The sequence below is a fragment of the Mustela nigripes genome, chromosome 9, assembly GCF_022355385.1.
Source record: "Mustela nigripes isolate SB6536 chromosome 9, MUSNIG.SB6536, whole genome shotgun sequence".
Classification (NCBI taxonomy): Eukaryota; Metazoa; Chordata; class Mammalia; order Carnivora; family Mustelidae; genus Mustela; species Mustela nigripes.
The window spans coordinates 33,000,185-33,026,683 of NC_081565.1; the positions used below are offsets into that span (position 1 = coordinate 33,000,185).

Consider the following 26,499-nt stretch of genomic DNA (forward strand, 5'->3'; position numbering starts at 1 on the left):
AGTTAGGTTCCATCTCGGCCTTCCCTCTGACACTGCCTGGGGATACTTTGTGAATTGTGGCTTCTTTATGCCAGTGACTCAAGTGCTTTCCCCCTGTGGTTTTCTTCTTCTAGCGGCCAGGGCAGTGATGGAGGAGAGGTGCTGCTTTATTACTGCTACCGTGACCTGGAGGACCCCCACTGGGTGTGTGCCTGGCAGACAGCTCTGTGTCAGCTCCTGTCCCTCACGGGCAAGGTAACACCTCCCACGTCCCATCCTTCACGGGACTCTTCTTGTCTCCAGTTTGGATTGCAGAGGCTGTGCTGGAGACAAAAAGGATTTACTGTTAGGTTCTCAGAAGTCCGCAAAATGCTGCGAGGGTTTTCAGTAGACTGCCAAGCTGTTGTTAGCATGGCCTTTTATGACAGTATTTCATGGACTAAGAGTCAGCAGACTTTCTTACAGAGCAAAATAGTGAGTATTTTCGGCTTTGCACAAAGACTACTCACTCCTGCCTCTATTAAACCCTAAAATTGTGTGTGGAGTTGTGAAGAAATTATAACAGATACAGTTGGGCTAATTCTGCACTGTTTCTTATCAGTTGTTTAGCCATTGTATATTGTTTAAAAACTAAAGTGTAAAACCTTGTGATCTTGCCTGCTAGATAAGCTGTTCTTGGTAGAAAATTCCTATAGTCTGTATTCAAGTGCCTAAAATCGATTTTATTGATTTTCCTTAAGACTTTATTTATTTATTGAGAGATTGTAAGTGAAGGGAGGAGCAAACAGAGAGGGAGACAAATCTCAAGTGCACTCTGCACTGAGCACGGAGCCTGACGTGGGCTCAGCCTCATAACCCTGAGGCCATGACCTGAGCTGAAACCAAGATTCGAATGCTTAACGGACTGAGCTGCCTGGGCACCCTTGATTTTGTTGATTTTTAAGTCCCTCTAATAAATTATATCTGTTTCCTAAACACACGCCAAGGTCTCTTACCAGTTTGTGGTATTGACATTTGCTATTTCTTATCTCTAGAGTGCTTTCCCCCTAGATCTTTGCTTGGCTCATTTCCTCACTTCAGATCTCTGCCTGTGTACATGTGATCTCCTCAGAACTCTGATCCAAAGGAGTCCTCTCTCTAAATCTTATCACCTCTTTCAGAGAGTATCAAAGAATTTGTTACCATCTGAAAGTACAATATTTGTTTAATTTGTTACAATCTGCCTCCCTAATAAAAGCTTGGTAAGGACAGGAACTTTATCTTAATTAATTGATGTATTCTTAGTGCTAGAACGGGGCTTGGCGCATAGCAGGCAATAAATATTTGGGGAGTTTTGAATAAAGGACTGAATATATTTCATTCGTAACAAAACCACAAGTGTTTGGGTATAAAGATGGAAGGTAGTAGATAGAAAAATGTTAATCATGATTATGTCTGCATGATAAGATTGTGGATAGTTTTTGTTATTTTCCTAAAAGAATTTTTTTTTTTTAAAGAGGTGGGGCCACTTGGGTGTTTCATTTGTGTCCGACTCTTGATTTTGGCTCAAATCATAATCTCAGGGTTGTGAGACTGATTGAGCCCAGCAGTGGGCTCTGTGCCGAGTGTGGAACCTGCTTAAGATTCTCTTTCTCCTCTGCCCCTCCCCACTTTGTGCTCTCTTTCTCTAAAAAAGGTTCGCTCTCTTTTTATTTAAAAAAAAAAAAAAAAAAAAGGGTGGTCAGGGAAGGGGGAGAGGAAGAGAGAGGGGCTCCATCTCACAACCCTGAGATCATGACCTGAGTGGAAATCAAGAGTTGGATACTTAACTGACTGAGCCACCCACGTGCCACTTTTCTAAAACATTCTTGATGATCCCACACACACACACACACACAGATTTATAAATACATATATACATATCTGCATATAAATATATATATGTAAAAACAGAGAGATAAATAACATGCTTTTATAAACTTAATAGGAAATGAACTAGGTTTGTTCTGAGATCCCTTTGGGGTATGGCACTGTACTATCTTAAGCCTATTCTTTTCCATAGTTGTTTTGACTCCCCAGGCAGTCCTTTGATAAGTGGTTTTCCACACCCCTGCTTCCTAAGAGATGATGCCAAAAGCTTCCTTTACCTCATTCAGTGCATTATCACATCCTGCCCTTTCTGCTTCTACAGTATCCCTTACCTCCATCCACTCCCAGACCCCTTCCACCACCTGACAGCACTCTCTCGTCCACATCAGTAGCTTTCAAACCGTCTTACTCTCCTGTCCTTGCGTGCCATTTAATCTGTTCTCCACTCTGCAGCCAGAGTCATTTTAAAAAGTAAATTGAACACTGCTGCCCAGAATCTCTCAGTGGCTATCATTGCATTTAGAGCAAAACCCAAATCCTTAACATACCCGTAGGTTCCTGCATGATTTGGCCCCTTCCTACCTTTTCTGTCTACCTAATGTTCTTCACTCACCATACTCCAGCGACATGCTCTTTCAGTTTTTTGGAGCCCACAAAGGTTTTTGTTTTTGTTTTATGTATCTTTGTATCTTTTTCCAGGCAAACTCTCTTCAAGGAATGCTCCCACACCCACTCAGTTTCTCCTGTAAAATTTCTACTCAATCTTCAGTTCTCAGTTTCAATGATACTTCTTCAAAGAGACCTTTCTTGACCTTCAGTCTTAAGTTCACTTTTTCCGGTACATTCTCCCAAAGCATCTTGTGGTTATTTTTCATAGTCCTTTTCATTTTGTAACTTTTATCTTAATACTTGTCACCTCCCCTAGTTTGTAAGCTGTAAGAGGGCAAGAGCTCTTTTATTTATTTATTTATTTGTTTGTTAACAGCTAGATCACGAACTCCTAACACAATTCCTGGCGCATAGTTAAAAAAAAAAGAAAGTAGTAAGTATTTGTGGAATGAATACCTTTGTAAAATAGCCTGACATGGGGCTCCAACTCATAGCCCTGAGATCAAGACCTGAGCCAAAATCAAGACTCTGACACTTAACTGACTGAACCACACACGTGCCCCTGGAATGACTTACATTTATTGTCATCTCTATTTAGAGAACACCCTGAAATATGGGTGTTTTCACAGTGAACCCAAATGTACAAAATATGAAATCAGTCTCTTTCCTTGTTTGGGGGACAGATTATTTTCCTTGTTAGCCTAGCCGGAGGTGAACCTGCAATGAGGGTGTCAACCCACAAGGTGGCAGCACCTGCCTAAATCTTAGTCTAAAGCCTTTGGCTTCAGTGATACATGCCCAGTTTACTGAGCATAATTACTGAGGTAAAATTACTGAGGTAATTTTCTGGGGTGGGAGATTTGGCAGAATTGGCATTTAGGTGGAGAGAGAAGAGAACTTGAAAATTCTAGAAAGAAGTTTCTGATTCCTATAGCTATATGTTTCTTTTTGCCTCAAGAAATCTGAGGGGATATATTGGAGGCTTCAGTAGGGAAAATTACATGATTTGGAAGGAGCAGTATCTGACTTTGAATCCCAGATCTCCTACCTACCAGCTCTGTGCCCTTGGGCAAGTTACTTGATTTCTCTGAGCTTTTGTTTCCTTTTCTGTCGAATGGAGATTATGATACTTACCTTTCAGGATTATAATATAAAGCTCATATATCATAGTAGGTGCTCAATAAATGCTAACTATTGCTTTCCATCCCTGAGGTATAAGGGCTTCCTCACCAGGGAACTACTCTGAAGCTTTGTCTTGAACAATCTTAGGGACTGAAAGGCTAGTAGTGTATGAGTTTAGAGATTGCTCTGCCCCAGCTAAACAGGGATTAGGTGTGCTGGTTCTTTATTTGGGTTTTGAGATGAAAACAACATAGGAAAGAATCTACTAGCCTACTCTAAAGACAGCTCCATAGAAGTATGTACTTTATCTGCCACAGTCAAAGACAGTTTTAGAGTAGACTTCCTGACACATTGGTTCACCTCTATTTTTCTGTGTAGGCCCTTGAAAAAGTATTAGTTGGTTGGTGGGAGAGTAGTCTATACAGCAGGGATGGCATATTCCTTCTGCTTTCCTCTCTCATGCCCAGAACAGGCTTTATCAGATTGCAGTATTTTCCCAAGGAGCCCGGATGTGATCCAGAATCCTCATCATGAAACTCTGGCTAGCCACTGCTAGTGAGTTGGCACTAGCTTATGAAATGAATCCCATTTATATCCAGGCCCTAAAGAGTGAAGTGAGGCAACAAATAAAATGATGTCTTCTCTGGGCCCTGAAAAAGGGCAGCTTTTACATTTTTCAAGTTCTAATGCACTGGTAGGTATCATTGTTGTATCAATGGTATTAATAATAATAGAGGACCTCTCTCTCCATAGAGTACCATGATACTTGAGCGTCGTGCTTTGTCTCTAGCACTTTGCTCTAGAGAGCTCAGCTCCTTCTAAAGAGGATCCAGCTTTAAACTCATCCACAGGGTTTTATAGTACCAGGACAACTAACTTTGCAGGCCTCCCTAAGCATTGTCTCTTAAGGGAGGAACTTAACCCAGGTTCTAAATTGCCCCAACCACTGAAGCATTTCAAAGAAACTATGTGTTTGAGAAGCCAAAAAGCTTCCAAAATGGATATACATTAATTTGTTCAACAAATATGAATCAGATATCTACTTGGCAGGCACTGTTCTAAGCACTGATACAGCAGTGAACAACAGACACAGACCCTTATGGAACTGGCATTCTAGTGGGTGGGTTTGGGGTCGTGTGCTTCCCCCCAAACGCTGTGCAGAGGTGTACTCATGCATTCCTTGCTCTCAGCTGTGCTCTGACTTGGATAATATCTCCTCAGCAGTCCTCTTCATTACTGGTTCTCTTCTGTCTCAGTTTTAGCAAGGTGAAGAAATTGGGGTTCAGAGAAGTAAGTTAATTTTCTTAGGGCCACACAGCAAGTAAGTGGCAAAGCTGAGTTTTGATCCTAGATGTGCTGACCTGGATTTAGGTTAAGCTTGAAATTTATTTCTTTGGTCATTGGTCAGCAAATGGGGCTTTCCGGAACTTTCACTCAATCCATTCTCTCATCCAGTGCACATCTATTAAGTACCTTGTCTGAATTGTGGGCAGTGCCATTTTAGAAAGCTACAAGTATCTTCATGTGGTAACACTTTTATTGTGTCTCTGCTATTTTTGTTAACCTCATGGACACACACAAGCCGGTTCTGGCCCGGGAAGATTTAAACTAAGCTAAGAACAGACTGCATTCCCCTTCTCTCACTGTCTTGTGTCCCAGGTTCGAATTGCTACAGAAGGAATCAATGGGACAGTTGGTGGAAGCAAACTCGCCACCAGACTCTATGTGGAAGTCATGCTTTCCTGCCCATTGTTTAAGGATTTTATGTGTAAGGATGATTTTAAGGTAAGAGAAATTGAAAAAAAAAAATGGATTTAGAGTCATTGCCTTCTGCTTCACTGCCTCTTCGTGCTCTAGGCACTGAAGAGGAGAGTGTACGAAGGAAGCAGTGCCAGATAAACACCTTTCCCCTCGTAGGCTGCGAGGCCGTGTGGTCAAAGGAGCATCCACATCCAGTTCTTTACGAAGCCACCATGTGGTCTCGGGCAAGTTAGTGAGTGCCCTCTTGGATCTCAGTCTCCCTTCTTGTAGAATAAGGACAGGACAGTTTGCACAATCTAACTCTAAACTTAGATGATATTTGCTCACTGGAGGGACCACCTGGCTATTTCAGGGCATCACTATGTTTTTAGTAAACTTGAAATTACAAGACCAGCACTTCATGCCACATGGGGGATAAAGCTGCTGCTGTCACAGCTGAGCTCCTTTGAGTCACCTTGTGCTTGGTAGGCTTGGTAGGTGATAAAGGTGGGGAATGCCTTACCTAGGGTTAGTGCTGGTGGTGGCAGGGAGAGAAAGCTCATTGCTCCAGAGCAAAAGCTAGGATGTAATCTCACATAATGAAATTACTCAGTGTTGTTTCAGTTTTATAGTTAAATGCTTATAGCTGTAGAAACACTTTTTTAATTTAACATTTCTGTATGTGGAATGTATGCAATAAATATTTATTAGTGCTGAATTATTTGAAACATTTTAGGCCCTGGCTCCCTTTCCCTATTAAAACATTAATTCTTACTTTGAGGTTTCTTAAGACTTGATCTATCGTATTATTATACGACAGATACAATTGTTATATTTGGCACTTGTCTTATATCTGGAGATTGGAGAGTAAGACTGTTCTGTTTTGCTTCTCATTGGCTAGACCAGCAAAGGAGGGGCTTGCTGTTTTCCAGAATTGCGTGTTGGTGTATTTGAAGAAATTGTGCCCATGGGGATCAGTCCCAATAAGATCTCCTACAAGAAGCCTGGTATGCTTGCTTTTAGAAGAAAAATTTTGCTTTTCTGCAGAGGGACAAAACTTGATATAGAAACAAATGTGGAAGTCAGACACTCTGATCAACAATCACCTCTTTAAAGTAGCTTTGGGGTATGGAATTTAAGAAACAAAGAAAAAAGAGACAAAAAACCAGATTCTTAGGTATAGAGAAGAACTGGTAGTTTCCAGAGGGAAGGTGGGTGAAGTAGATGAAGGGGGTTAAGAGTATACTTGTCATGATAAGTACCGAGTACTGTGCAGAACTGTTTAATCCTTACACATCTGAAGCTAATATAACATTGTATGTTAATCATACCTATAAAAAAAATAGCTCTGTAATAGCTAGCCTGTGAGTTATTCAGTGTTTAAACTGGTCTTCTCTTTGGTGCTATGGTAATGGAAGACTCACCCCTTAGAATGCTTTTTCTTCTTGATGATTTGGCAAGAAGTTGTTTTCTTGTTCCAAAGATAGCAACCTGGGAGGAATGTAATTATTACTTGTAAATAGTTCATCAACTGAATAACGCATAGGCTTTTTGCTACAGGAAACAAGTGCCTTTCAAATCCAGAGCAGTTTGTTTGTAAGTACGCTAGAATGTTCTCTTCCTCTTTTTCCTTGTGGTTACCATAGATGGTTGAAAGACATTTATGTGGTGGGTTTTTTGTTTTTGTTTTGCTTTTCACTATGAAAATTTCAAAGGCTAAAAAAAAGTACAGAAAAGAATACAGCGAACTCATGTACCTGTCATATAGCTTCAGCAATTACTCATTCATCGTCAACTTTCTTCTATAGCCTGTCCCCTTCCCCCATCCTGGATCATTTTGAAGGGAATCCAGTGTCATGTCATTACATTCATAAATATTTTAGTAGAGACCTCTAAAAGAGAAATGTTTAAAAATAATAACTGTAAAGCCATTATTACATTTAAATAAAACATCTTAATAATAGTTCCTTAATATTATCAAATGTCTAGCCAGTGCTTAAAATTGGCTAAACCAGCAAAGGAGGAGCTTGCTGTTCTCCAGAATTGTGTGTCAGCATGTGTGAAGAAATCGTACCCATGGGGATCTCATAACTTTTTTAGTTGTTTTTATTGGGATTCAAGTAAGGTCCACTCATTGTGATGGATCCCTGTGTCTCTTTAAGTCTCTTTTAACCTATACACTTGCCTCCCTTTTTTTCCCCCTCCTTTGTTTATTTTTTGAAGAAACTAGGTCATTTTGTCTATAGAGATTCCCACAGTCTGGCTAAAGCTGCCTGCATCTCCTCTGTCCTCTGTGTTTCCTACAGAGTGGTAGTTAGCTTTAGAGCAGTCCTAATAGAAATGTAATTGTGAGGCACATATGTAATTTTATGTTTTTAAAAAGTAGTCACACTTTAAAAGTAAAAGGAAACAAGTGAAATTCATTTTAGTAATATGCTTCAATGCAATGTAGGCAAAATACTTTCACATGTAATCAATGTAAAAATTACTGTTGAGATCATTTACCTTTTTTTGCTTACTAAGTACTTGAAATCCTGGATTGGTGTCACTCTTATTCTAGCACATCTCTGGCCACATTTCAAGAGCCTTACATCCCCATGTGGCTGGTGGCTAGTTAGACACCTCAGATCCAGAGACTTGGTTAGATTCAGATTTAACTTCCTTTTTTCTTTCTTCCCTTCTCTCCTTCCCCAAGACTGCCTGACAGGTAGTATTGTCCTGTTTCATCAGGAAGCACAAAAGTCTGGCTGTCTCTGCTCACTTCCCCATATGTAGGGATTTAAAAGAATGCTAGGGATTAAGCCAGAAGGAAATGGGAGTAGGATACAAATATCCAGGAAAAGAGACACGTGCATGAGGAGGGAAGGGCCCAAAAGGGCTGTGTCTGCACAGTGTCCCAAACTCAGCAAGATGACTGAAGAGCTCCTTCTTGGTGCTACAGGCCATTGCTTGGGACAGTGGGCTCCACGCCATGCTGGGCTGCTTGGATTTAAGCCACGTGGTGTGAAGGCAGCTCTTGTAAATATGTCTCTCTGAGTCCCTTGTCCAGTTGGCCTTTGCAGGGCCAGGAGAGCAGCAGTGGGGAGCAGGTTGGGTTCCCCATGGCACCCTGTCAGTAGAAGTCTTAGCAGATTTCCAAGCTTCTCATCCCAGTTTTGAGCCTCCCTTTGCACCCCCCTGTTTTGGTAACCATGTAATTAGGTGGTAAGAATGAATAAATTCTGGTCTCATTACATTCGCCTTATAATTCTGGGTTGGGCAGGTAAGAACCTAGAGTCCTTGGCCGTGCTGGGGCCTCTAGCCCCACCTGGCTACTTAGCAGCTTCAGGTGGTTGTTGAGGTTCCCCTCTGAGCAGAATGAGGCTCCTTTGGTGCCATCATTCTACCAAGAGTGGTTGGTGACTGCCATCCCCAGAGCCCCTGTCCTTGAGCGGGGGTTACTGCTCATTGCCAAATTCACCAGAAGTTCTTCACAATCGATTGGAATGTCTGGACCTCCAAAGATACAGAAATATTTCTATTCTGGAGAGTCTAGAAGGCCAGGTACCCCACCAGACTGAGGTGCTCTCCTTTTAGTCTCCTTGGATTTGACTTACTTTGTTCCTTTCCTTTCTCTCCTGCCTGCTTTAGCTTTTCCCTCCTCTCCCTCCTGCTCTGTTCTCGTATGTGTCCCTCCTGCTGTAGCCCCTCCTACCCTTTCTCTTTCACTCATGGACACAGACTTAGACACGTTCTTCTTACCCTTTTGTATTTTTAAAGAACAGTCCAACTTTATTCCATAAATTTATACTCTCAGCTGCCTGTCAAGGTTCTTAGCCTTGAACTTGGGCTTGCCTTTGTTACAGTCAAAGCCTATTGTCAAGCACATACATGCCCAGTCCCCTCCCTGTACAATGAAAATAGAACACTGGCCATGTAAGACCAGCAAACCCACATGGCAGTTTAACTGTCTGGCCTTTATCACTGCGTTGGACCAAGTATGAGAATGGAAAATTCTTTGACAATCATTTCTAAACCTCCAGGTCTCCACAGTGCTTATCTTTCTAAGAAGGAAAGTGAGGATATCTGGAATCACTGGATAATTTCATCATGGTCATCAGAGTTATTTTCAGACACAATTGCAATTATGAATAATGGTTTGGGTAGAAGAAAACAGAGCAACATCTAAGTCATTAGGCAGGGCTAGCTGTGATTGGATTTTTTGTCTTAAGTAAATTTTTGGTTTGGTTTTAGGAATCCATTTATCCCCAGGTGAATTTCATAAAGAAGTAGAAAAATTTTTGTCTCAGGCAAATGAAGAACAAAGTGGTACTATCTTACTGGACTGCAGAAACTTCTATGAAAGCAAAATAGTAAGTAAAGACCAGAAGCAAGGTCCGTGAAACGGTAGGTTTCCCCCTTCCCACATCATGGCATGTTTGCCAAGTGATGCCGTGTGTGCCCACTTGTGGCCGAGTCACCCAGATCTCCCCCCAGTACTAGCAGCTTCAGAGAAAACCCAAGCCTTTGAACTCAGGATCTGCTGAGAAAGTCTAAGAAAAGAAGAATGAAAGACATCTTGGCACATAATGTACTTCTTGGCTCTCGTGTGCCTACCTTTGACATGTGTCGAGAACCCTGTAAAGCTGGCTTTGGGTAGCTTGTCCAGTTCCACTGAGGACTCTGGGAAAGATGACCCATAGCCCACTAGCCTTGTTTCTGAGTTCCAGATCTTGAAGTTGAAAGGTCAGAGTGTAGGATGAGAATAGCAACTGGTCAGTGCTCCCTTATCTCTGACGGCATTCAACACACCTTTTCTTCTTACCACGTATGTTTTTCTGATCATTTTCCTTCTGCTTTTCCTATATCGTAGGGACGATTCCAGGGCTGCTTAGCCCCAGACATCAGGAAATTCAGTTACTTCCCTAGCTACATTGACAAAAATCTGGAACTTTTCCAAGGGAAGAAGGTGCTGATGTACTGCACTGGGGGCATCCGGTGTGAGCGGGGTTCAGCCTACCTCAAGGCCAAGGTAAGTTAGAACCCTTGGGGATGATGCAGGTGTAGGGGTAAGGAAGGTTCCACTAATAGCATGGGCTGAGCTTTCCACCCCCACCTTCAGTCCTCCTCCCACCCCTGGCCCCCCAGGGATTTCTTTTTCCCTTGAATGGTTCCAGCACAGATTCTGTAGGTACAAAACCTGAAGTTCTTACATCTCAAGATGTGGGAGAGCATTTCACGGTCTTAGAGGCTCCTCAAGTACAGAATGGAAAGCTTAGTTAACCTCTCCCTTTTCCTAATCTGTATGCTTGATCCTGAGAAGAACAAATTCCCATTACATGTTCCAACAGGTGTCTTTCTATATTTAGGGGTGAGCAAAAATAGCTGGGCTCCCCAGGATCTAGTGAAGGCCCTGACTGCCGTCATCACCTGCTGCTCGTCTCTGCAGCTTCTTACCAGTCTTTGCCTGTCTCTCCTCAAATTTCCTCCTGTTTTTCCTCATACAGGGCGTGTGCCAGGAAGTGTTCCAGCTCAAAGGGGGCATCCACAAGTACCTGGAGGAGTTTCCCGATGGTTTCTACAAAGGGAAGCTGTTTGTTTTTGATGAGCGCTATGCCTTATCCTACAACAGTGATACAGTGTCAGGTAGGTCAGCATAGGCTGGGCCCTAGACTCCCCACCAGGCATGTTCTGTGTATGAACCCTCTGGAAGGCAGGCCAGTACTGGTCATGTGAAGAAGAAAACAGGGAAAAGAAGTAACATAGTATGACCAGTTTCCCAGCAGAGTTGGCAGTGTAACAGTGAAATAGACAGAACTCTGGATCAGGAATCGGGAGGCCTGTCCTGGGTCCTGGCTTCCCCGTTTGCCAGTTAGGTGAGTCTTTTATAGGGGGGACGAGGTCACTTGCTCTGCCTGTGGGCTGGGAGTTAAACTAATAGGCTGAAACAGGGGGTTGTAGAATTTGGTGGCTCTGTGTGAATTTGGATGGGAAAATAAATATATCTTTATTTTCAGCTCCCCACACTAAATGTGGCACTTCCTGTGCTTGTTAATGTCAGCAACAAATCAATAATATTAGATGCACCAGTGACTTCACCATTAACAGAAACCACCATAGTTTCATGTTGCTGCAGACTTCTCCCAGTAGCGTTTATGCTCATCATTGTCTCAAAGTGGAAGTAGTTATAGCCCCCACCCCTGCCTTATTTAATGTGTTAATAAATATTTTACCTATATCATAGATTCCTAAAAATGTTTTGATATTTTGTATTTCTATATAATTGACTTCCTTTGTAATCCTGTGTGTTTTATTTTAAGAATCTCTAGTTCATGTCGTCTGTAGACATATGTGGTAGGTTAGGTACTTCTCGATGGTGGCCGGGTAAGTCCACGGTGGGAGCTGAATGCAGGGCCAAGCCCAGAGGCAGGGGTGGCCACAGGAGGATGTGAGCTCAAGAGGCCTATGCTTTGACTCTAGTTTTAAGTCCTCACCGATGTGGAGGTACCAAATGAGGTTAGTAAGAGGAGGATGGAAATGATCCTTAAGAAAATTGACTCTGTCTGGATGCCATAGTTTTAAACAGGAAAGGTCATAGGCAGACAACCCTAGTGGCTGCTGTAACTTTCTGGAACTCCTGTGATCAGGGCCTAAGATTGAATTACCACTGTGATAATGAATAAGATTTGAGTATGATTGCCTTCTCCCCTTTCTTCTTGATCTTTTTATTAATTTTAATTATCTTGTATTTGTGTCTCAAAAGCTACTCAAAGTCTGTTTCTAAGCTAGATAAAGTATAAATTACAAATAAGTAGAAATAGTGGATTTGTGAAAAGTTACTGAGGACATGTTGGCAGGATTTGATGGGTACTTGCATGTGAGTGTGAAGGCAAGAGGGAAGGCCCAAAGGTAGTTTAGATAAAACTAGTTGAGGAGACTTGAAGAATGATGTTTTTGTCATTGCTAACAGAAAGTCAGTTGGGAAAAATAGGCTGAGAAAATAGATAATGGGAGTTTTTTTTAGGAATTGGGTGATCAGGTATCAGTTAGCAAAAGCAGGAGAACCTCAGGCTTGGGGAGGAGGGGCGTGGACTGCAGGAGCTGAATATAGGTGTGGCATCATTTGTATTCACATATGCTATCTCCCATGAGAAAGGGGAATGAGGATCATTCCTCATTCATTCCTCATTCATTCAGTCAGGATCATTGAACTAAGGGGTAGTTGACCAGCTTTGGAATGAAGGATATTGACATGGGACTGATCTGTTGCTGACATTAACAATCAAAGGAAGTGCTACATTTGGTGTGGGGTGGTGAAAATAAAGATAATTATTTTCCCATCCAAATTCACACAGAACTATCAATTCTGCAACTTGTGCTTAAGATCCTTGTTTCCTATTTTCTAAATAGGAAAAAGAAAAAAAATGAGTCACAGAATGTTGCAATCAGGAAGATAGTTCCCAGGGGCGCCTGGGTGACTCAGAGGGTTAAAGCCTCTGCCTTCGGCTCAGGTCACGATCTCAGGGTCCTGGGATCAAGTACTGCATCAGGCTCTGCTCAGCAGGAAGCCTGCTTCCCCGCATCTCTGCCTGCCTCTCTTACTACTTGTGATCTCTGTCAAATATATAAATAAAATCTTTAAACAAAAAAAGGAAGACAGTTTCCAGATGACTCCCCAACCACCAAATAGTGGGGGTGAGGACAGGAGACTTACTCTTTAGAAACCTTCCCAGGCCTAATGGGGTATATTAGCTCGTGTGCTGAGAGTTACCTTGAGGACCTGGAGAAGAACCTGTCTACATGTGTACACGTGTATGTATGTGTTTGGAACTGGGACTTTTCTTTCTTCCCCAGAATGTTCATACTGTGGAGTCCCATGGGACCAGTATAAACTCTGCTCAACTCCCCAGTGCCGCCAGCTCATCTTGACCTGCCCTGCTTGCCAACAACAAGGATTCACAGCCTGTTGTGTCACATGTCAAGACAAAGGGAGGAGGTTGGCTTTGAGTCCCACCCAGAACAGCTTTAAAGAGGAATGTGAGTGTACTGCCCGACGGCCACGCATACCCAGCGAGCTGCCACGGCAGGTGCGGCTCCCCATGAGCCCCGAGCTGAAGCCAGATATTGGTGAGGATGGGCCACGCATATGTGAGGAGAAGCAGCACTTCCCCAGGCCTGTACAAAGCTAGTTCACAGTGACCACACATTGGAAAATATCAGAGCTGCAGCAGCAAAAAAACTTGAACTTGAATGCTGGTTTTGCCAGCATCATAAACTGGATACCATATTGGCCACCTAAGCTTCAGAGGGGCCGGGAAGAGGGGGTAGGGTGCTGACCACTTACCTGAGACATTTGACTCAGAAGATGCCCGAACACAGGAAAAGGTGAGCTGTGTAGGATCCCAGCGCTGCTGGGGGAGAGAGCCTTGAGCCTGGTGACCAGGTCATGCCCTTTCTGTGCCATGCAGCAGGCTGGTAATAGTTACTTGTCTCGTCAGCAGACCGGTTGATCCTGGTGGCAAAAGCATGAAAGCTATGTCCTTGGAGGGGGACTCCTTGGAAGCAGGCCATTCCTGCTACCTACCATCACCTACCATCCGCTCCTACCCTCATCCCTAAATCAGGATCTGCAGAATAGAACATTTGACTGGCCTTCTGGTTTTGGTAAATAGTTTTAGTGGAATAGCCACACCCATTGATTTGCATATGATCTGTGGCAGAATTAAGTAGTTACAACAGAGACCATATGGTCTGCAAAGCCAAAAACGTTTGCGATCTGGCCCCTTTATGGAAAAAAATAGCCATCCCCTGGTCAAAACCCAACAGCTCACCTGATGGAGCAGATGATCTGAAAGGTTGCCCACCTTCATTGTTTTGATTCGATTTCTGTGAGTGATCTCCCCCTAAGAGTCCCTGTTTCCCCTCCAGTACCCACACTCTTAGCTTTTAAGTACAGTCTTTGAGAGATTCATATTAGCTTGAGGACCCTGATGTTTGGGCAGTTTGGACGTGAACGTGCCGGGATATAAACACATTCGGAGTGAGGCCATTCGGCACTGCTGGGGTAGTCTCCCGGCCTCTGGCCAATGTGTCAGGCGCATGTCCATGTCACACGAGCCACAAGAAACACATACACGACCATCCATAGACCAACAGATTTAATATTATATTGCAGTTTCCAGTGATGCAGAATGCAGCCACAGTTGTGTTTCAAGAAGCCTAGTGGGGCTGGCCATCCCAGCAGCGTGGTGCCACTCCCGGCCCGCCCGTAGCCTCAGTAGACACTCTTCCATCTCGGGGAGGCCCTGGCTGCACCTCCGGTTACCCTGCACTGGCCGCGTCATTACAGTTCAGTGTGCGAGACTTTTCCTTCCTCGTCAAAAGCCTCTGCTCAGTGCTCTGCAGCTTGGTTTACGCTTGTCAGATCTTTGGCCTGTCCTTTATCATAAGATTTGCTGACTCACTCAGGAAAATAACTCCCAAGCAACAGACATGCTAGTTTTACTGGCACTGTGGTATATTAAAAGGCACAAGGGCATAGTGGCTTAACATTTTTGCTGGATCCCAAGAGATGCACATGATGTTAAAAAGGGATCTGGCAGAAACACCATAATTACATTTTCAGAATCATCATCTTGGGATGGTTTGCCCAGGGTTTCCTAATTCTTTAATATCTGGATTTTCTTCACCGTTGGCCTTCAGAGGCTTTCTTTACAGGCATGATCAGTGGTGACTTGTCTAATGAATGTCGTGACACATGGTTGAAATCTGTAAGCATAGCTGCGATGGACTAGAAATTTCTCTAGTGTTTTACCTCACGTTAGCCATCAGACCACCGTGCAATGTGGAAGGGTGTTTTCAAGTATTTGGCCATAGGTTTTCACATCGTTGCAGTTGACATTCAATAAGGAAAAAATTCTTTCCAATTCCAATATCAAATTGTAAATAAATCCCAGATGTTCATAAAGAACACTCAGGGAAATGTTTGTTGCCTGGGATTGGTAAAGAAAGGATGTTTTTTGAAACCTGAAATTTCACCATTGGCCTTTTCATCATTTCCTCGTATCCAGCAAAAGGAATCTCATTCCTGGATTCCTGGCAGAGCTCTGTGGCTTCAATCTCTCTTTCTTGAAGGGCAGAATTGTGTTCCTGACCCAGTAATCTATTTGGCAACTTTAATCTTGAGGTTCTTCAAATTTAAAGGAGGATTAATAGAGAACGATGATCTGTTTGCTAAATACTAAAATCAAATTCATAATAAAGTATTTTATAACGTGTCTCAGCCACGCAGAAGAGTGGGCTGTTCGTTCCTGTGGTACACATGCTAAATACCCCTGAAACACCACGCAGTGAGGCCACCAAAACTGGGCTCCCAGGGCTAAGTCCTGCTGCTAGAACAACTTCAGTAAGATCTGTTGGTTTGGGGTCTTCTTAGTTTTTAAATAATAACCAGACTGAACTTCTGTGACTAAAGAAAAACTTCACATTAACCATAGTTTATAAAATTTTCAACTACAACCATTAGTTAACCTAAACCTTAGTGCATCAAAAACTGAACCACAAAAGGGTTCTGTGCCGGCATTTTGCCTTCTGGTTTCCACTGCAGAGCACGGATGATCAGTAGGACATGTGCAGTTCAAAGGCGCCGTCCTCCCCGCCACACACTAGACACCACTTCGGACCTTGGGAATGATGGGCCCAGTCAAGTCTGCGAGCCTCCTCTTCCTCACTGGAAAGGAATGGAGATGAGAAATAAGCCAGCTGACCCTGTGCTCTGGGAACCACCTCTATGGCTCTGAGAAAGCCCTAGGAAGCTTCTCGCTAACTTTTCTGTTAGCAAGGTCCAATGTCTGTTGTTTCTAAAGGATGGTTATGTGTGAGCTGTGTAAGGGCCCTCCTGCTGGTCAGCGTTCCCTGATGAGGGCTGCGTGTTGACTCATTCATAAACTACTGCTAAGCCTCTGACCACACAGGCGTAAAACCCGCTTTATCTGTCTCCACTGTGTTTGGTTTTATCCCAGAGGCCCTGCAGTTGAAGATCTTTCCTCCCAGGGGCTCAGATAAGGGCCAAAGTTCAGTTGATGGTCATGAGAGTAGGGTCTTAACCTGCTGGAATCATTTCCCACAGCTCCTTCTGAGTTCTGGCCTGCCTCCTGTCTTATTAAAAAAAAATAAGTTTCCACCCTTGAAGATTACCCTGCAGTATCTGTGTCCCCTTAGTGTTAACCCTGACATTTTCCCAGAGGCAAGACAACAGAAGCTCAAATACTGTTCACTTAACAAAGTTGTTAAATGCCATAAAGAGGAAAGCGCAAGCCAGAAGGTTGCAGGCTGGAGTCGTTACATGTTGGGTGACGGAGAGGAGGAAGGGGGGCCCTGTGTTGTCACATGGGAGAGTGTTTTGAAAGAATTTCAGTGTCTGCAGATGGCAGACCAAGGAGCCGGCTAGATCCGCCCCAAGAGAAAGGTCCAAAAGTCCGGACAACCAGTAGGTGGCAGTCAAGGAGGCTGCTGGTGGCTGTGGCAGCCAAGGAAAGAAGTCTGTCGGTACTTAGATGTCTTCCATTTCCTGAGCTGAGCCAGTAGACCTGCGGCCACCAGATCGTCGCAAGCTCCACCAAGAACCTGGTCAGCTTGTGCGGGACACGGAGAATAACAGAGCAGAAGTTCCTGGGAAGGGGTGGTATGGGGTTGTGGCTGGGAGCCGGAGCACACAGCTCACCCAGACTGGGGCTGGAGTTCAGCCTGTCCCTGAGCTCCTACCCACCCCTCCACCCCTGTCAGAGAATAATGAATGCAAATCGGTGGGCTCTCTTCCCGGAGAGAAGACACTGCATCCAGCCCAGGCCCCAGACACCATCAGAATGTCCAGCAGCTTGGGAGAAAAGGTCAGGGAACAAAAACCAGAACCCGAAGAGCAGAGAAGTTTCGTCCAAAGTGACCAGAGAGTTTACATGAGCCAGACATGTAAGTTATCGGCACATTAGCTGTGCAAGCATATGCCCCACAGGGCGGTCCTCATTACACCTCTTCTACATCCAGAACCTCACCGGAGCCAGCCACCAATTCTGGTCAGCATTGTTCTCTTTCCCACATTACGGAGCAGGAAAGTACGGCAGAGAGGCTACATTTCATGCCCGAAGCAGTAAAGCTGGTCCTAGACAGACTCAGGGTGTGTAGCTCATCTGGAGCCTCAGCCCAGCACCTCCCTCAGGACAATCTGGGACTGTCTACATAGGGCCTACACAGCTGATTCTTACAAGAGCATCCGCAAATTTCCCCTGGAGAACAAAAGGGAGCGAGAACCCCTAAGAGCTAGTGGCAGAATCAGGATGGGAACCTGAGTCCCCAGCCCATGGTTCAGGATACAGACAGGGATCCCAGGTTTCTTTTCCCCACCACGTGCCCTCACTGTGTACCCTGGGCAGGAGCCCCACAGCTCCCCTAGCCCTGGCTCTCATGGGGACCGCATGGGGGAAAAGGGCAAGGCAGCCACCTGCTTAGGTGTTACTCTTTTCCATTTTAATGATGAAGGAAATTGAGGCCAGGAGAGGGAAGTAAGTTGGCCCAAGTCACAGGGAATAAGTGACGGAAGCAGAAGCCCAGGTCTCCCAACATCTTCCTTCAATTCAATTCTGCTTTTTACTTCCATTAGAGCAAAATCCTTATCATGGCAATGGCCAGACCTGTTCGCTGGGACAGTTGGAATCTTTGGGCATCTGGACCAACCTCTATCTGCTGCTCAAGCTCCTTCCACCACTTCCTGCCAAGCTCGAACCCCTCTATCATGTCTTTGGGAAGCATTTTAAATTCACATGTTCAATAATATTCACCGAGTGCCATTATGTGCCAGGCACAAGGATCAGAAGTAACGATCTAGCTTAACAGGGCACCAAGCTAGACCAACAGTGAGTTTGAGAACATACTATATGTTCCCAGTAGCTCTCTATCAGGTATGAAGCATAATGAAGGAAGTGGTCGGAAGGACGGCAGGGAACGTGTGCACCGAGTCTGGAAGGATAAAGGAGCAGACTGAGAAGGGAAGGGGCGGGTTAGGAGTAGGAGCCCTCTACAGGGATACTTTGGCCTGGGTCACTGGGAGCACTCAAGTTCCCGGGACTGGCTGGTGCTAATATGGGGTAAGAGACTGGCTTGTCAGGGGACAGAAGTCCCAGCACGTCCTCACCACGAAGGGAGACGGGGGCACAGGCTCTGAGGTCCGACTGCAGCTCAAACCCCACCTGCACCCACGGACTGCAGGTAACCTTACCTACTTCTCCAGTCCTCCACTTCCTTCCTGCAGAGTGGGGGGTAGTAATGGGACCTCACTCAGCCAGTTGTTGGGGGCCTCACGTGGTTAAGTAAGACAGGAAGTGTTCACGGCGGCACCTGGCACTCAGGAGGCGTGGTGTACGTATCAGCTCTGACTACTGAGGGACGTGTTGAGGACTGTCCCCTGAGGGAAGAGGGAGCCCAGCAAGGGTACTAAGCAAAGTGACAGACAAACTCTGGGATGGGCGCTCTGTGAGAGTTGCTGGCCAGCTCACAGAAGTTGCAGGACAGGAGGCGAATGTGCTGAGGGCTTGGCACGAGGCAGAGCAAGGGGGATGGCCCGGAGAGGGCTGACTGGCTGCGGTGGGAGCAGCATATAGACAGAGGCCCAGATTTTGGGCTTGGAGGCCTGTGAGGAAAGTAATACCCTTTGTATGAGTAGTTCTGGGGGATGATGATGAAATTGATTTGGGATACATGGTGTCTGGGGTGCTTTTTAGAAAAGCCTTCCTTGAGAATACAGTAGAAGAGAGACTTCCCCAGGAATGGGTGTTTCCTGCTTTGAAACAGGTTAGCCCTCGTCCCCACTCCACCTCCACACATACAACGGTCTTAAGTTGGAGCTGGCAATTCTGAGTTCATTAAGTGGAGAGAGCTTTGGAGGCAGATTTACAGGACCCGAGAGCCATGCTTAGCTCTCAGCTATAAATAGTGTAGAGGTAGGAGTCATCTGAGGTATCGCTAGACGAAAACATAGATGGGGACCCGCAGTTCCTCCCTGACACCGCCGTGCAGCTGGCCGCTCAGTGCAAAGGATGGGAAGGACCGAAGACACACCAGCCGGAATGGGTCCCGGCAGGCTGCATGTAAGCAGAGGCACAGGCTGACCTCTGGCCTTGGGGATCGAACAGCCCCCAAGGAAGAGCCCACCCACCCTGCAGGTAGGCAAAACCCACCACTGAGTCTGTCTGTGAGCCAGGAGCCAGCAGGGTGCAGGCTGGAGTGAGAAGGAAGCTGGAGAGGCTGGGCCCCGCCTGCCTTCCCTGCTGCAGCAGCGAGCACTGCTAACCACCGCAGAGGTTAGGTACGACCCACGGGAGGCTCTTGGGATAAAAACATGCAGCTGGAAAGCACAGAAGCCTGTCTGCCTCATCGGAGCCCTGAGAGCGGGATGAAAATGTCGTGTTGGAAAGAAAGGGCTTTTTTGCAGGAGAAAGCTGGTGCACTATCTGAATCAGAAGCATTTCTTTAACAAAATTTAGCAGATGGGCACAAATTGGCCTTTAAAGCTAGAAATCCTATTTCACCCACCAGCACTCAATATTATGTGTAATCATGTAAGCGATTCTGCTCCAATGCCTTTGGTGGGAAACCCCAAGGGAACAGCTGCACAGTCCCCTGGGCTAACCCTGAGGCCCATTTTGATCACCTGGCAGTCCTGTCCGGGAAGCTGTCAGTCTTACCTCCTACCTGCTCTCATCACCAAACTCCTGGTCCTGCCTTTGCTCATGCTGTTCCTTCTGCTTGGCATGCCCTTCCCTCCCTTCTCTGTGAGTTCCTATTTTTCCTTCTAGGTCTAACTCCCCATAACAGTCCTTCCACTCCTTTTGAATTTTTCTGTCTCTCCTAGCTGAAATACTAGGTCCTCCCACCTTGCCTTCGCCTGTGCTAGTACCGCCACCGAGAACACCTGACCGCCCCCCCCCCCAATCTCTCTCTTCCCCCCAAGGCGCGGTTTAACCCCCCCCCCCCGCCCCCCACCCATTGGCCCACTCCCAATGAGGATGCTTTGCTTAACCAGCCTCTGTCCTCTCAAGTCACTTCTTCACACTGGGCACACTTTGCAGGCATTCTTGAATTTTCAGGCACACCTTGAGTCTTTTCTCTCCTAAAAGGCCATAAAGGTTCTGGAGTCAAAGAACTAGCCTTTCTGCTGCCCTTTACGTCCCCTGGCACAGTCCTGGGCACACCAGAGTTAGCCCCAAAATGCTGCTGTAACTAACAACGGGTGGGACTTGGCTGAGCCGCTCCCTTAGAAAGGCAGTCCACCCCCACAGGCTTCAGTTTCCCCAAAAGGGAACTGGGAGTGAGGGAGTCTGAAGAGCCCTTCCAGCTCTGGCACTCTAGGACCCCGCCGTTGTAACTTCACAAGCTGCTGGGGATAGGAGTCGGGCCTGGGTTTTAGAGGCACAAACCCTCAGGACTGGAAGAGTCCTCAAGGGCCAGGTTATCCAGGCCACAGCTAATTCTGGTGCCCCTCCCCCACCACAGCACCCCTACCCCCTGGTCATCTGGAACCTGTCCCTAGAAAAGGCCTCCAGACCATTTTGCCACTGAAAGACAAAAGCTGCACTGGCCCTGGGACAGGGAGCCAGGGGTACAGTTGAAGCTTCATCTAATCTGGGAGGGGAAAATTCGAGGCTATGGGTATCAGAACACAGGGCTTTGGAGGGCTGACTCTGAAGCTGGATCCCAGCCAAGCCCAGAGCGTTTGGACTGCTGGCCTTCCTCCACAGCTCAGTGCAGCCCTCACCTCTGTGATGCCATAATAATGATTCATGATTATTTGTGCTTATTTCAAATAAGGGCACGTCAGATAAACCTGGATACTAGGTGTGTATTTCTTTATGGACTTTTCTAGACCTGCAGCTCTAGAAAAAAGTGACACCTAGAGTGGGCAATGAATGAATAACTTCTGGACTATCATATCCTCCAGAGTAGGAACCCATATTGCCTTATGGAACTTTGACAAATGCTTGTTAAATTGAGTAACTCAATTTAAAGTGTGTGTGAGTGCACACGCATGCGCGCGTGTGCAGCTCTGTGGTTATCGGTGCAGAGGTTCTGTGAGTACCTGCCTTGTGCACCTACACACTCCCCTCCATTCTTCCAGGCCTTCCAGGGAATAGCTTAGCCTCAGACTCATCACTAGAAAGTGACGTACCTGAACTTTGAGATGTGCTTCAGTATTAAACCCTTTGCATTTTACTGAGTGATAGAAACAGAAAACATAAACCCCACGTATAGAACAGGCTTGAATTTGATGAAAAGCTCACTGAAGACACTGTCCTTTAGAAAACATAGTCATTTCATAATTCAATCCCAGAAAGAAACTCTCTCCTTTCTTTTCTTTTTTCCCTTTCTTTCTGAGCTTGTTATGCTTCCTTCTTTTCTGTAGTAAGAGTATTGTAACTTGGTTCGTCTTCTTGCCTTGGTTGAGAAAACTCACAGCTAAATACGATGATCAATTATGTTAATGTATTAGGCCAACTCCTTTTCTCGTTTTTTCCCTCCTATGTCCCTACAGTCTCAGAAGGCAAAGTCGTTTTTGGACACTGTATCAGATCCTTTTAGCAGCCAGCAGGAATACAAGTCATAAACGCTGGGAGAGCTTGAAAACAACAGGCACCTGGAAGTAAGTCAATGATCAACTGCACTTCTCATCCGGAGGACTCGCATACCTGTTTGGCCCACGCTCATCAAAAACGATGGTGACATTTTCTTTCCTTTCCATTTCAGAAAAAAATATAAGCTGTGCTTTTAACTGAGATGAAATTAATGGAACTGGCTTAACTTTCTATGAAGTCAACATTTTCAGCTTTTACCTTGAAAGCCCTGCGAGGTTGCTGGGCCTGGGTTTTGGGTAGGTGTGCTGGTCCCGTGGCTTTGGGGGCTGGGACTAGAGCCAGACACGATGCTCGGGTGGTCGGGGAGAGGACTCTGAGCTCGGGAAGGGTATTCAGAGAGGGAAAGACTCCCAGTGAGCCTATGCTCTGCCACATTTCCTTTCAGGCAGCGAAAGAAGGTGCGGATGGCGCAATGGGGCTCCAGCCCTGTGCGTGCTGAGCTTGCGGGAAGGAACGAGCTCAGCCTCTGCTCCCACCGGACACCAGAGCAGCGCGCACAGGCCAGGAGAGGCGGATGGCCAGGTACCAACAGAAACCAAGGAACTGTGACCAACATCAGAGTCAGGAGTGGGACTCAAGAAGAGAAGGTATCAGTGGAATATTCCCTGCCATACCGCCCCGCACCCCGCCCCGCAGGATGGTGGGAAAACGACAGCAGGTGGGCGGGTAGCCCAGGATTACTCACCAAGGTCGTTGTTGTTCATCATGGCGTTGGAGGCCCGCAGCCGGGGCCCCTGCTGGGTAAAGTGGTAGCCGAACTTGAGAAGCGTTGCGTTTTTTTCCAACATGCTCACAATCTCCATTTCCACTTTGTTGCCCAGAGGCTGGCTCTTTGATGAAGGAAAGAACAGCAGTCACCACTCACCGGTTTGTGCAGGAGCTCCTCTCTAGACGCAGAACGCTGGTGTGGTGGGCGGGGACTTTAGCCACTCCCCCGTACCCCCCACCAAGACCAGGGAATTGGAAGTTTGGAGAAGGCGAATGAGCTGGGATTCGAACCTAGGCCCTGCTAGACGCCAAGAACAGATCTTTCCTAGAAAACTCGAGCAGGAGGACTCTTCAAATGAACAAGTCTCAAAAAAAAATGAACAATTCTACTCCCTAGGCTCTATTCCATACTAATTAAATCAGAATCTCTGGGAATAAGACTCAGGTGTCTGTGGTTTTTCCAGCTCCCAGGTGATGTCAATATACAACCAGGTTTGGTAACCAGCCACTTGATGAATCCCTTCAATTTCCAAGTGAGGAAGTCGAGGCCCAGAAAGGGAAAAAGATTTGCCTAAGGTCACACAGTAAGTTGGGAATGCCCAGAGTTTGTTTTCTAAAGCCTCTCTGCCTCTGATCATGTTGGTTCCCTACCCCAAGATCTCTAGTGACAAAGAGTGAAAGAAAACAAAAGAAAAGGAGAACCTATAATATAGTGTTGGGAAGGATACAATGAGGATGTTCATCAGTCTTATTTATAATCCTGGGGGGAAAGGAAGGCAACCCCATCTAGAGCGGGTTCTCAAATAAATGACAGCTGAACTTTAAAGGAGAACATGAAAGCTGTCAGATAGTGATGCAAATCTTTGGTCACAGGCCCTGAATGACCACCACAAAACTATAAATATAGAGAAAAAAAAGCCCAGTAATAAAACGTCATATTTAAGTCAAGTTACATGTATCTTCCATACACATATATATGCCTAATGTCTAGAAAAAGCCAGCAAGTGTCCTGGTGGTGGTGGGATTGAGGAGAGTTTTTGTTTTCTTCTTTGTAACTTATGGTTTGAATTTCCTGTTACCACATATAATAAGATAATACAAAATAAATATAAGCTTAAAGATATTTGAAGAGACATGGAGAACAAGCTAACATCACACCAAGGTTTAAAGATGTTCCTCCTAAGGGCGGGAACAAGACAAGAATGTTCACTTTCACCAAGACTGTCCTGGGGTCCCGGCCAGGACAAGGAGGTCCCCTCTGTCCATCTCACCCACCCTTCCCCCATCACTTCTGGTGACCACCAGTCTGTTCCCTGTGTCGATGAACTTGGTTCTTTTCTCTTTTTGTTTAAGTTCAACATACAAGTGAGATCACAAGTATTTCCTTCTTTTTTATGACTGAGTAGTAGTCATGTGTGTGTGTGTGTGTGTGTGTGTGTGTGTGTGTGTGTACAGATACATATACACCGCATCTTCTTTATCCATTCATCCATCGGTTGTTTCCATGTCTTGGCTATTGTAAAAAAATGCTGCAATGAACATGGATGTGCAAATATCTTTTCGAAATAGTGTTTTTGTTTTCTTCAGGTAAATATCCAGAAGTGGGATTGCTAGATCATATGGTAGCTATATTTTTTATTTTTTTTGAGGAACCTCTATACTGTTTGCCACGGTGGCTGCACCAATTCACATTCCCACCAGTAGTGCACAGGGGTGTCTTTTCCTCCACATTCTCACCAACACTGTCATTTCTTGTTCTTTTTGTTTTAGCCATTGTGATAGGGATGAGGTGATGTCTCATTGTGGTTTCGATTTGCATTTCCCTGATATTTGGTGGTACTGAACATCCTTTCATGTACCTCTTGGCCATCTGGACGTCTTCTTTGGAAAAATGTCTATTCAGATCCTCAGCCCATTGTTTGATGGAATTTTTAAATTTTAAAATTTAAATCATGAAATAAATAAAATTTGATACCCTGGTCCTTAGTCTCACTGGCCACATTTCAATTGTGCAGTTAGGTCAGTGCAGATGTAGAAACTTTCCATCTTCGTGTTACATGGGTTTCCCTAGCCTGTGAGCCCTTGGATAGTACATAGTACCCAATACCTCCAGGTCAAGGTCAAGGAACTGAATGGAGGAAGGAGGGACACAGTTGACGCACAACAACACAGGAGGGCTGAGAAGATAGATTACCTCACCATCCAAAGGAACAAGCAGGGACCTTAGTTGAGGCACCTATGGAGAACTCCTTCAAGGTCTTATGAGTACACCAGAGTCTGTCTGGGCTCAAATGGGGCTGGGAACACCAAGCTGGGCAGGTAGAATGACACTGGTAAAGTTCCATTGCCCATTTGTCATGCCTCCTGAAAGAGCTGGGAAGAGCTCAGGCCTGTCCTCTGAGGACTCAGCACAGCCCTCGGCTCTGGCCCACTTGGCCTGGCAGAGAGTATAGAGACCATATAAGGGCCCAAGAAGGAACTGGAAGGTCCCCCACCCACCCCACTTAGTAGGAAGCCTGGCCTCTCCTTGAGGCTGTTCTCCGGGAAAGCCCTGCTAGAACTCAGGAGGGGCTCATCTCAGAAAGCACAGTGTCCCCTGAGTGGAGGAGCTGCCAGCGTCTGTGAGGGCTGCTTCTGCAAAGCTGACACTCCGTGACACTCAGTGAAGAGCACAGAGCAGCCCCATGCAAACTTCCCCCACTGACCCTCCCTACATCCCTGGGGAGGCAGCACAGGCAGCAACTGGCCCTCCGTCGTCTTAGAGATGAGTAAACGGAACCCATGTATAGAGGGAAGCTGGAACGTGCTCCCTCCACTTAATGCCAGAGCCAGGGCTTGACCTTGACCTGACACTGGAAAGACTTCAGAGGATCCTCTAGGCCCATGTTCTCACACAGGCGTCCAGTATGCCTGGGATATGTGCAGATGTGTCTAGGTATATTGGAGAAAATACAGGATTCTACCAGATAATCATGGCCAGTCTTCCCAGTGTTAATCTTTGACCAAAACCATTATTTTTACATTAAAGAGTAAAATAAGAAATGTGCACACATCTTAAGAAGTATCACTCTTGCTTTGTTCTCAGGCTATCCCTCTTCAGAGCCTCAATCCTTCCACAGATGAGAGAAGAGGCCATAGGGACACTGCCAGAATCAAAACTCTGATCTGTTATTTTGAGATTTAGTGATCATTGTGTACCAAGTGAAGCCGTCGAAGCACTTACCATAAGTGAACTCACTTTCTCCTCCCTATAAACCGGTAGAATGTGTACGATTATTATAATTGTCATCTTCCAGCCGAGGTCCATGAAGAACAGAGGCATTAACAAATTTCGCCCAAATCACAGAGCTAGTTGGTTACAGAACCAGTATTTGAACACAGGAGTTGCACTTGAGAGTTTGCTAGTTCTTGCCTAACTTGGGTGTCTTTGAGAGAGCTCCGAAGACCGGGGTAGGGTTGATAAGAGGGGCTACAGGCAGACGGAGTTTGGCTCAGCATGCAGGATTGTGATTTCACCGTCCATAGTGTCTGCGTGTGGAAGGAACTGCCTGGGAAGGCCGTAGCTTCCTGTCCCTGGAAGTATGTGGAGAGAGGGTTGATAGTGTCTTGTGAGAGCCTCCTACATGTCATTATGAATGGAGAAGGTTTAGGCTCTGTGACATTTCAGGTCTCTGGGAACCGCATTCTGTGAATCCATGAATGGCTTGCTTGGATGGCATAAAAAAATCAGGAGGCCACCTGGGTAGTGGGCGAGGGGCAGTTGGGGTAGTGGGTAGTGGGCAAGGGGCAGTTGGGAGCTCCTTTGACCCCAGGGCAGGTCATGCCAGGACTGGCC

At 45.7% G+C, this 26,499-nt stretch overlaps 2 protein-coding genes across 3 annotated transcripts in view; one reads left to right on the top strand and one right to left on the bottom strand.

Annotated features, from left to right (window-relative positions):
- TSTD2 (thiosulfate sulfurtransferase like domain containing 2) overlaps positions 1–21,964 on the top strand; it is a 30,792-nt gene extending 8,828 nt beyond the window's left edge. Inside the window, exons 4-11 of one of the 2 annotated variants that reach the window (XR_009406265.1) lie at positions 114–234; positions 5,218–5,343; positions 6,200–6,305; positions 9,532–9,650; positions 10,151–10,309; positions 10,785–10,923; positions 13,132–13,662; positions 21,857–21,964. Coding sequence is in view for 1 of the 2 variants with exons in the window: in XM_059411235.1 (XP_059267218.1) it covers positions 114–234; positions 5,218–5,343; positions 6,200–6,305; positions 9,532–9,650; positions 10,151–10,309; positions 10,785–10,923; positions 13,132–13,466 (1,105 nt within the window). In the remaining variant the exon portion in view is untranslated. Of the gene's footprint in view, positions 1–113; positions 235–5,217; positions 5,344–6,199; positions 6,306–9,531; positions 9,651–10,150; positions 10,310–10,784; positions 10,924–13,131; positions 15,555–21,856 lie in introns of those variants that run through there. The other variant, XM_059411235.1, reaches the window with a different exon arrangement.
- Positions 14,421–26,499, bottom strand: part of TMOD1 (tropomodulin 1) — an 84,133-nt gene continuing 72,054 nt past the window's right edge. Inside the window, exons 9-10 of the mRNA XM_059411236.1 lie at positions 22,642–22,786; positions 14,421–16,006 (exon numbers count right to left, since the gene is read on the bottom strand). Coding sequence (XP_059267219.1) covers positions 15,942–16,006; positions 22,642–22,786 — 210 coding nt within the window. The 3' untranslated portion in view covers positions 14,421–15,941. The remainder of the gene's footprint in view (positions 16,007–22,641; positions 22,787–26,499) is intronic.